Genomic DNA, 11,719 nt, shown 5'->3' on the forward strand with positions numbered 1-11,719 from the left:
AAGACAGATATCTTTGAATGCAGATTTGTAATTGTTTAGAAAAAAATAATTAGGAAACTAAAATTACAAACATATCAGTGAAATATATAATTAATACACAAATAATTTTTATAATAATATTTAACACAAACAAATAAATATAATAACAAATGAGAGTTAAAAAAAATATGGGATAAAGCGTGTTATGCGTTATCTTTATCGAAAAAACGTCCTCCCTATACCGGTAGAATAAAAAATTAATATGCATATATGTACTCTTCTCCCAATATGTGTTTTCCTTACTTTTTCTTAAGAAGAAGAAGCTACATGAAAGAAAAGAAAAAAAGATATGTTCCGCAAGAATAATTACATAGGATATAGTTTTTATCTTTAGAAAAATCTGGTTGAAAAAAAAATATATGTTTACTTTAGATTTTAAATTATAGAAAAATATTTTCCAACAGTAATTAATCAAGACTCTGCTTCTTTTCATTCAACGATAGCCTGGCTAACAATTACAATTCTCCTCAGCCTGGCTAAAAGTTCATCAAACCCCTCGAGTGATGCAACTTACACACCAAGGGGGCAAGCAGGGCTTAGGACCTTTTGCACATATACAAGAGAAAAACAATTAAAATTAAAAAAATATATAAGAAAATTATGTTTTGAATTAATATTTGTTTAAAATTTTCTAATAGTAAATCATATCTCTAATTTTATCCATGAAATAAATAATAAATATTTTTTTAACTTACTATTTATTAAATAATTACTTATTAAAGTTCAAATAATTATGTAAAAATATTGATCCATCCTTTGATATGAAACCATAAATTACAAGTAGCTTTAAAATATGGCCGAGTATAACGTGGGGGAAAATGAGATCAGAAGTTAAATTCAAACCTATGAAAACTATATGCAGATTCATAAGTACTTATAATAATATGCTCTGATTAGAATTGAAATTTCACTTACATTAATGAAATATAACCCTAAATCTCTAATGCTCATTGAAGATCAACACCAAAAACACTTAAGGACTTGCATCCAAATTTTGACTTTGTCAAACTGACCCAGCAACCCAACATATGTGTTGCATAAATGATATTGAAACTTGTGGATAGCAGAGTGGTCCAGTATTAAACACAGCATCAGCAATGTATATGGTCCACAAGAGCTCACTTTGAGAGTTCATTTAAGATGATCACACATCAAGCAGACAGACACAACTTGATCGACCAATAATAAGACAACTAGTTCAAATTGAAATTAGTTATGGTGCATCCGATGCTTTCTTTTAGGCTGATTCCCAAAATATTCCATATCTAGAATGAACACAAACAAATCCTAGATTTTCTGGTAGAAATCCACTGAAAGAAACTAAATTTGTAGTGGAAAAACAATGGCCAAGTTGGAAACTTAAGAATAAAATATAACAAACATGCATTATAGGTTTTTTTTTCCTTTGAACCTTGTCGAACCTCCATTGAAAAGGTATATTAAAATTTAAAAGTCTACAATTTGTGTATAGTGCAGTTCTGGATCTCAACCCAAATTCAACGAAACCTCACTCCATCCACTACCAAAAGTATTTAATTAAGCAACTTGTCGTCAAGTAGGGCACTACCATACATACATACATACAGCTATAGATACTCGAAAAAGCTATTATTAAAAAAAGCATATGACAAACTGCGCGTGTAAAATACACATATATAGATTAAATAAATTAGAATCTCCAAGCCATGGCAACACTTCCTCTACGTGATGAGACTGAAAACAATCTCACTACAACAACATTCATATACCCCCCATACCCTGCCCTAAAATATGACTTGCTTTCCATTTCTCTTCCATCATTGATATAGCTGAAGAACACCAACCACAATTCACAAATATAAAAATCCAAAACAGGAGAAACTTTACCTAATGATCCTATAGCAGTGGCCTTCTGGTTTGTGATCCTCCATAATAGTACGACATATGTCTAAATATACAGATCAGAGTAATCATATTCATTAATTTGTCATTACTGAAAGCTTGACCCAGGAGTGAAAATAGCAAGGTGAGACCAACCACTAGTACCATTCCAACAGCTTGAATCACCATTTTGCAAACTCAGAAAATTCTCTGCGTTCCCATTGCTTTGCATCTCCAACCCGGGATTCCGACCCGAACCCGGATCCGCAACCGGACCCGAACTAACATTCTCCCCAAACTCTTCCATTTGCACAGTTTTCAGATTAGACCCACTTGAATTCAGACCCTCCAAGAGGTTCCCCAGGCCCAAATGGCCACTTGATGCCAAAAGGGAACTGAAACTCCCGCCACCAACAACCGGGGTGGGGCCAATCCGGGTAGGGTCGGGTTCTGGAGCGGGTGCAGAGGAAACTGGGGGTGATGGGGAAGCGCGTTTGGTGTTGTTGTTGGATGAAGATGATCGCTTTGTGTTCTTTCTGCTTCCACCACCAACAGGGATGTTTCTCAAGGCACCACCTTTGGTCCAATACCTTCTGCAGTTCTTGCAAAAATGGCGTGGCTGCGAGAGGTTGTAGTTGTTGTAGTAGCAGAACTTGGTGTTGGTGGAGTCACAGCGCGGGCATTTAAGCTGCTCCTGTTCCGGAAAGTGGGGTTTCATGGGTTGGAACAACGTTGGATCCTGCATTCTCGTATTCCTAAAAGGGACTTCAGTTTTCAAGCACGCACTTTGTTGTCAAGATCTCACAACAAAGTGAGGGGAAAGTGGAAAGAAGACAAAAAGAAAAAGGAAGGATATAGAACCGACCAAAATACTAATAAATGAAGCTGATGATAAAAAAAAAAAAAAAAAAACTTTATTGAGAGTAGAAGTAACTAATTCCAGAAAGTTGTTTTGTGTTTGAAGAAAAAAGAAAAAGAAAAAGCTCAAAGCTAGAGACAGAAAGTTGTTACATGGGGTGTGATGGATAAGTGTGATTGAGGTTGGGAAGACGGAGGAAACTGGCTGAAAAGGCAAGGATTTAGCCGGACTCAGGAGATAGCAAACAAGATTCGAGAAAATAGGGTAAAGGGATATTTATTTTGTTGGAGAGGTTGATGGAGATGAAATGATCTAAACAGAGTTTGTAACGAGTGATGACTCTACCGCACTCCGCAGCCTTCAAATAGAAACAGAAAATCTCCCCTCTTCACTACTCCAAGGTTTGGCTTCGATCTTGAGCTATAATATTCCACTTAAACAAAGTTAAATAACACTATTTTTATAAAAAGACAAATCTATCACTTTTAGTAGATAATCTTGCTTACATTAAATAAATCTATCACTTTTAGGAGATATGTATTTTTTTTTCTAAAGATTTAATACAATTATACATCTAACACTTGAATTAAAACTGTTTGTTAATCTGAATTCCATACACTAGTTAATTTAGACACTCAATAGTTAAATAATTAGTTTTGTTAATCAAAGGACAATGTTATTTGATTAATTTTATATGAAATATAGTGAAAACTCTTGTTTTAGGTATTAAATACATATCATCGATAATAAACAATTCTTAGGAAAATTTACAAATTACTATTTGTACATAACCAATGTTGTTTTGTTGGTCAATAAGTCCAAAACCAACGGACAACAATAAATAATTTAGTTGATTTGATTCAACGTCCGGTACCAAAACTGTCCAAAAAAAGTAATGATAATTAAATAGAAGTACAACAATGATGAAATAAAAAAATTGGTAAAGAGACAACTAATAATATTGAGGGAGGGAATTAAGCGTAAGAACATATATTCCCGTGGTTATAAACTAGTAATAAACAATTCACTAACAAATCAACACGTTTACTCGTGAGTAAACTAAACTAGTCTTATTTTCCTTTTTAACATTTGCGATATTAGAATGTCTCTGCTAACTTAATTAACACATCATCCTAAGAAAGACAAGTAATGACCTCATTAGTATTTTATTTTATTTTTTCCTAAAAATATAATAAAGCATATAGTATATTTTTAAGACAAGACTTGACCGACACGTCCAAGCTTGTGAGCCGCAGCTCGGCTTGGGGAACCAAAGCCAGCCGAATGGGTTTGAGCCGCCGGGAATTGTGGCCCAGTGATCCATGACAGGCTTGCGCGTGAACAAAGCAAGTGCCACCCCATCATGATTTTGATTTCATCAGAAAATCAGGGCCGTTTAATTCCAGCCAAGCGAATCTGGGACGTCAGATGAGGGTGCGAACGGTTGCGTTGAGTTACCGCCACCCCAATACAGCCCACAGCCAATGTCACTCGCGACACGTGGCACGACCCCATGAGTGGCATACGCACTAACAAGTGCTCGACTGACTCATAGGGTAGAATAGTGTATTTCGTTTACATTTTTATTTTCTGTTTTTATTTTCTGTTTTTATTTTCAAAAGATTTGAATTTTGAAAACATGAAAACATGTTTGGTTTGATGTCTTGTTTTCTGTTTTTATGAAATAAAAATACGAAAAATTTATGATATATTGATTTATTGTCTTTTTTGTATTTTTAGATTTGCTTAAAACTAAATTCATTCTCACCGCAATTTCATTTTAACCAAAACGAGGTTTCTGTTTTCAATTGAAAATGAAAATTTATTGTTTTCATTTTTTAGTTGTTTCCTGTTTTCATTTTTACTGAAAATGTTCTCAGAAATCAAATCAAACACATTTTTATCACTGTTTTCTGTTTACAGTGAAAATGAAAACAGAAAACAACCAAACCAAACACCCCCTAAATTTCCAAAACTGTCAAGAGAAATTGGTTTTTTAAATATGAAAGATAAAAAATTTAAATTTAATCTTTAAAAAAATTTATAAATAATTTAATGATAAATTAATTATTAAATTTTGTAATTCAATAAAAATTAATATTTAAAAATATTTTTTATTGTCAATTAGTATTAAAATATTATAATTTAAAAATAAAAGAATTTTATAAATTTAATATAAAAAAATAATTCATTACATATTTTACATATTCAGAAAACTAAATTGATGATTTATATGAAATCATTTTATCAGCATCACACTTTTGATTTTGAAAACTAATATGACTGTTTATCTCTATAATACCAGGAAATGCTAAAGCAACACGCGGGTGAGATTGGAAGCAGCTGGGTCCCACGGGTTTGTCTTATAATTGGCTGTTTGGAGTCTTCAGAGTTGACTGGTGTGGCTGTGATGTGGAAATGGTGACTGTAAGGGAGCATGTGGGTCCAAACACTGTAACGAATTATTTGACGGCCGTGATTTGGTGTGGTTGATGGATTAGAATTCAAGAGAGGCACCGTCCTCGTGCGCATAGATGAATCATTAGGTGGCTCCCATTTACGATCTCAATGACATGTGTGCGGTTATTATTGCACCTCTTCTATTTTCTCATTTTAATGAAATTAGATCATCAAACGTTGATGAAATTAAATAACTTTACTGCATCCTTACCATACCTCACGGTAATTTATATTTTATATTTTAATTTTTATATCCCTTAAATCTTCTTCGAATACCCTATGAATAAATTACTGATAAAAGTCAAGTGAACAAAATTGGACCCTCGTATAAAATAGTCACACACAACTCTAATCCGAACCGGAGATTTCCTTATGTTTAATGAGACATCGATTAATTAATATATAGGAATTAAAGAGAGATATCAAGAGTTTGTAAGCTATTATGAGCTTGTTTGTGTAGGCCTTAGATCTCATTGGTGCAAAATCCAAAGCAGTGTTTTGTGAGAAGCAAGGATTTCTTGCTTTTGCTTGAACCCTGGTTTGAAGGCTCTAAAACATAAAAACAAATATGTATATCGTTGGGGGTTGTATGACGTTTTCTTTGAACCAGATAGCAAGCTGGTTGAAGATAAAATAAATGGTTCAAATGATGTTGTATTTGAATTAGACGGCTTAGTTAGTGAGTGTGGTCACTTATTGATTGTCAATCAAATCTTTCATGTGAGTTTCCTTAGGAAAGCAAATTAATAATATTGTGCATGTTCTTGCTAGGGTGACACTATATTGTCCTAGTCTCCATGTTTTTCAGCAAAATCCTCACTGTATTGCTCAGTTGGTCATTAATAAAAATGATATAAACTTGTTTTTGCAAAAAAGAAAAAAAGAACTTGCTCCAAAATATAAAGGTTTCCTCTAAACTCAATATAATCGTATGCTCTGATTATTTTTTTTAAAGAGTACTACAAATTATAGGGATAATTTTTTATTAATAAAATGATATGAACTTATTTTTGTAAAAAAAAATAATCTTGCTCCATAATATAAACGTTTCCTCTAAACTCGGGAATTAATTCTAATTCCCACATGATGAAAAAAAGTAAAATGTCTTGAGAAGGAAATGTCTGTATGCTCTAATTTTTTTAAGAGTATCATAAATTATAGGAATAAAAACGGTAATTAAGCAAAAAAAATTAATGATTCTTTTAATTAAAAATAAATAAATTATCTCCTTCAGTGTCTTTTCTCCCTTATCTCAGGGACCTAAGCAGGTTGCAGTACTTAACCTGCTAACCCCATCAAACAAATCCAAATAATTTGTATTTTTGTGTGTTAGATATTATGTAAAATTGGTATTTTGATGTATTTAATTAAAGGTTTGATTTTTTTTTATTTCTATAAGTTAATATTTTTTCATCTTTGTTCCCTATAAATTTATTCGCTTGTCAGCTCTAATAAAAATATAATTTTTTTATTTTCTAATAAAAATATTTATATTTTAAATTTCTTAACAAGTTAGCTAGCATTTTCCTATCTTTAATTGAAACTCTAAAATTATCATTAGTCGAATGAGGTGTGAACGTGGCGCATATAATAATACTATGCATAAAAAGAAATCTGAAATGTAGTCAACGCGAGTTGACTGGTTGCCATCCACCCGTGAGTCACATGACTAGTGTTTTGAATTTACACGCTTCTACTTCAACTAAGATGCAAATAATCTTCTTTTCTTTTCTTTTTTAACGAAAAATGGAAGATATGTTTGCAAAAATATGTAAAAGGTGTGATGTGATATATGCCAAAGATATGCAACTAAACCCAAAATATTGCTAACGAGTTTGTCCACTATTTGGATTGGTTGTCCCTGAACTTGCAGCAAAAGACATGCAACTAAACCCAAAATATTGCTAACGAGATTGCATATAGATATAGGTTCAGGTTTCTATCACAGTTACATGATGAAAGCACACATATTTGATATTTCGCACGCATATATGATCATACACATATGAGTAATATCAAAGTTGTATACTTGACATGATGATAGAAAGAATAAAGAAGAACAGAGTTAACTTGAGAAACAAGATAATGAAAATGGATCAATCAAAGAGTATTGAACCTGTAATTGATTTGTTACATGAGGTGAGGTAGGTTCAAGGCATAGAAAGACAACTACCTTGCAACTAACTTGCTAACTAAATTAACTGTTTTCCAACTAACTGTAACAAACTCTATATACACTAAGAAGTAAGGCTGAGATTGTGTGTTCGAGATAAAAACTCGTGCAAAATAAAAGTTGTTTCGTATCGAGGTGGAATATAATATAAGGTCTCAATATCCGTTGATACTTGATACTGACCTACGGAGTGAACATATTCTTTTCTAATTAATTTCTGGCATGCATGCTTAATATTATATTCTTTTTAACTAAAGAAGAGGAGCAACTACATATAATGAGAATACGGTTCTTCCCAAGATTCTCCGTTAGGGTACTAGTACGTCACAGCAAACACATACTACACGTTCCTTAATCCATTTAGCTAACCCGGAAAGTGAAGATGCCCCCAAATACGCCTTAATGAAAACGAAACCAAAAGAACAGCAACATTCTAAAGTTTAATGAGCTCAGCTCAGTATGCTTAATTCCAATTAATTTTAAAAGCATCTTTACCTTGAAGCTTCTTCAAATATTCTATAATCGGGACAAAATTACCCAAAATCCAATAAGTACACACATACCCAACAAGCAAAGGAGATTGCTTATAATTTAAATAAGCATTGAAGCAACATGAATCTCCACCAATTTTCACAAATTATTATGCTTGCCATATTGACTGGACTTGTCATTTTCATACATCAAAATATCAGAATCAAAACATAATGTGTAAAACTGGATCAAAGGCCTTATGTTCCTAACTATATTAATTTCAATAATAAAGCTAATAGTTGCATGGTCTAAAATAGAGCAGTTCCACTTAAACATAGTAGCCAGTGAATGTACATCCTCTGCCTACAATCTCACCTCCCCAAAACCATGCAAAACACTCCAGTCCAAACAAAGCAGCAAAACCAACTTTTTCCATGTTTAGGTCCTGCCTGTTCTTCACAAGGTTCTTTGCATGATCTAATTCCTTCCAGAATGAATTGTAACGATGAGGAATACTGCAAAAAATAAGTAACAAGTTCAATACCTGAAAGAACATACCAGCTGTGTTTGTTGTTCAATCCCACCTAGAACATTAATCAAATATTAAAAAAACAACTATGTCAAGCCTAAAGGTGAAATGCAGACGCACCTTAGTTTTGATCAAAATATACATTGCCATAGATGCATCTATGACTACCGTTGTAGCACATGCAAGTTCATCTATTAAAGGATTGTGAAATGGCTTATAAGCTTCATAACTTTTATTACATTATGAAAATTGGTCGGATGATTCATAGTTTATTTCAGTCAATGTTTTCATATCATCCACCAGAAATTTTATCCTGGCATCCATTGTTTATAATGCATAATCTTTGGTTAATGGAAATAGTTATGGATCTCAACAAGTTTTTGCTTAGTCTCTTATATCAGCTTACATTTGGAAAGTCATCCAATTCCTATAGCTGCAACTTCAATGCAATACAATACAAACACTTCAATCCGTTGAGTGATGTTTACGCCTCAAAAAATCAACATGATACGTGTATAATCCAAATTCCTGAAATGTTATGAGCAGAGGATAATGTGCCTTGAATTCGAGGTCAAGGTAACCTCCATAAACTAATTAAATTCTACTGATAAGGAAATTTACAGAGGATAATACTTGTTCATTTTATTGATCCTTCATGTATTTATAGAGCACAGAGGCAGAAAGGATAATCCTTAGCCATTCACAAAATGACAAAAACAGGTAAAAAGCATAATGGAAATGCTAATCCACTAGTAACAGAATTCCACTAATAGTTTCTCAAACTGATTTTGCAGAGCAAGCAGCACTAAGACCTTCAAGCATAATCCTTAAGGTACTGGGCTTCCTAACTGCCCTCTTGGGCCTGCTATAGCTTCTTCCTATGATTCCATGGTCCATCAAAAGCATCTTGTCCTCAAGGTGTTGGGTGCAGTAAAACAGGACCTGGATCCCAAATTAAAGTGGGTGTAGGAATGAGTGAAGGAAAATTGTTGCGGGGACAGAGCCATTTGTCAGCGACGAGAATGGCGAAGACAGTGAGGAGGAAGGGGTGGTTGAGCCCCATGTCCCTGACTGTGGCGGCGGCGTCACCGATCAAACGTTGGTGAAAGCAAAGTAAGACGGCGTGGTTCTGTTACGCTGGTCAGTGGCGATGATTTCGACACGATGGTGCGGTTAACTTTGGAATACCAAAGGAGAGAAATTATGAAATGGAATATATTCATTGCATAAGTGGAACATATTACAATGCATAAGTGTAATTAATATATATAGTAAACTAGCAAACTCTTAACTTGGGTAAACTAATTCAGTTACAACTATGATTAACTAAGATTAACTAGAGTTACTATTTACATCTTGTAATAGGTGCTGCCACACCCCGACACAGGAACCACTCATAATTTCACAATGCTTAAAGACATAATGGCCTATGTTTGGTGTGTAACGTAAAATTTCAAAGACATCTATCGATCTTCATGTAAACACAGCAGAAAATTTAGATAAAACCAGCGAATCATCATGGGAGGCGCTGACAAAAACAGTGAAAACAAACAACATTGGTTTTGTTTGATTACCGGAAAGGGTAGTTAGTAGAAAATTGATATGAGGAAAATGCAGAATCGAGCCTCCACTCGCGCTGGAATTGGATTACCGTTTCCACCCGCTATGTCGCCTTCTACTCCTCTATACTTTAACTGCTTCACTCTCATACTTGTAAATGTGATTGCTTACTTGTTATACAATATATATATATATATATATATATATATATATATATATATATATATGAAAAACATAACAAAGATCATAGGTAGTATAATTTTTTGTCCTTCCTGATAAAAATATTTCTAATTTAAATTCTTTAACCAATGCTCTTAAAGCACCGTTTAACATTTACTTTTTAATAATACATAAATATGTAGCGAGCTTAATCGCTTAAATGTAATAACAACTTGGTACGTCGTTGAAATTTTCAAGATTACATTATAAGTAAAGGAATTTAATTTTCTAATGTTAGTGTAATATTGTATTTGAAGTTATTTATAAAAAAATAAGTAATTTCATATTAATTAAGAAAATTAGTTGATATCATTTAATTTTTTTAATCTCAAGTAAAAAATAAAATTATTTCTAAAATGTCTTTTATTGAAACTTATTATCATAAAAAAAATGGATCATTGAAAATAGAATTAAAAAAAAATGAAGGATATTTTAGAAATGATAACATTAAATATGATAAAATTAGTTAAACTTATTTATATTTAAGTCTAACATATAAGATCATTATTTTTGTTTATATATAAGTGTAGAGAGAATATTATCGATCAATAAAAAATTATTTTAAATAATTTTTTTAAAGTAATTATTAAAAAATTCAACAAAATTATGACAATTTTTAATTAGATGAGATTGTAAAGTTTTTTTTATATATTATGACTGCATTTAATATAAGTATTATGATATTCTTTTTGGATGCAATGAGAAAAACGACAACGATCGCAACAGAGAAGAAACGCAAGTAACCCATTTTTTTAATAGTCTCTTTCTAACACTTTATTATTAACTAAAAATTATTGAAAATAACAAATGAATTCCATTTCTAAATTAGAAGAAAAAATATTAAAGAGTGCTATTATTTCTCATAATAGAGATATCCAAATGAAATGTAAGACTACGGTTAGTAAACTTTTGACAAAAAAATAATAGTAATAAATAAATTGCAAATTCAGATTGGTGCATCATTATCGGCCAAAGTTATATCAAGAGGATTAAGAGGCTAGATATTTATATGCAAATACAAAGTAATTCAACCATTACTTGTTACTTGAAATAAATTGTTAGACAACGATTTAAACTAAAGCAATTATCGCTTATGCGCCTTGTTAATTTAACATGAAGTGTGGAAATTTCTCCTCCATAAGTCAAAAGACAAATGAATGTTTGAGTTTATTTATCGATTTTCTTTGTCAATCTGCCTGTCTATTGTTCCAAACATACATTCGGTTTTCATTGTCAATATTTGCCACACTCCACAAAGTTTAGCTTACAAAGTATTTTAATTCAATTTTACAATAGATATAGTTTTACTTCATCAATTTACACATCTCTCACACGTCTTGCAATCGTAGAGCTAAATCCCCCTTTGATACATACACACTGCACATGCATATTGCATACCAATAATGTTATTTGAACTTCAAATGTATACTAACCAGAACCAGCAAAAAATGGGGGCTTACCCCCCCCCCCCCCCCCGGCTTAAACGTTGCAGAGATAATCCTGTTTATCCTACATAGCAGACTAAAATTATTACCACTTAACAAAAAAT

General features: G+C 32.4%; 1 protein-coding gene across 1 annotated transcript; it reads right to left on the reverse strand.

Moving 5' to 3' along the window:
* Positions 1-1,559: 1,559 nt before the first annotated feature.
* On the reverse strand, positions 1,560-3,179 carry LOC114386439 (dof zinc finger protein DOF3.1-like). The gene has a single exon (XM_028346444.1). The coding sequence runs from the start codon at positions 2,642-2,644 to the stop codon at positions 2,009-2,011; it is 636 nt and encodes a 211-aa protein (XP_028202245.1). The 5' UTR covers positions 2,645-3,179; the 3' UTR covers positions 1,560-2,008.
* Positions 3,180-11,719: the final 8,540 nt, after the last annotated feature.

The sequence above is a fragment of the Glycine soja genome, chromosome 15 (assembly GCF_004193775.1).
Source record: "Glycine soja cultivar W05 chromosome 15, ASM419377v2, whole genome shotgun sequence".
Taxonomy (NCBI): domain Eukaryota; kingdom Viridiplantae; phylum Streptophyta; class Magnoliopsida; order Fabales; family Fabaceae; genus Glycine; species Glycine soja.

What these genes read in the sequence shown, in the direction of transcription:
- LOC114386439 (XM_028346444.1), bottom strand. Translation starts at nt 2,644, where the DNA reads ATGCAGGATCCAACGTTGTTCCAACCCATGAAACCCCACTTTCCGGAA.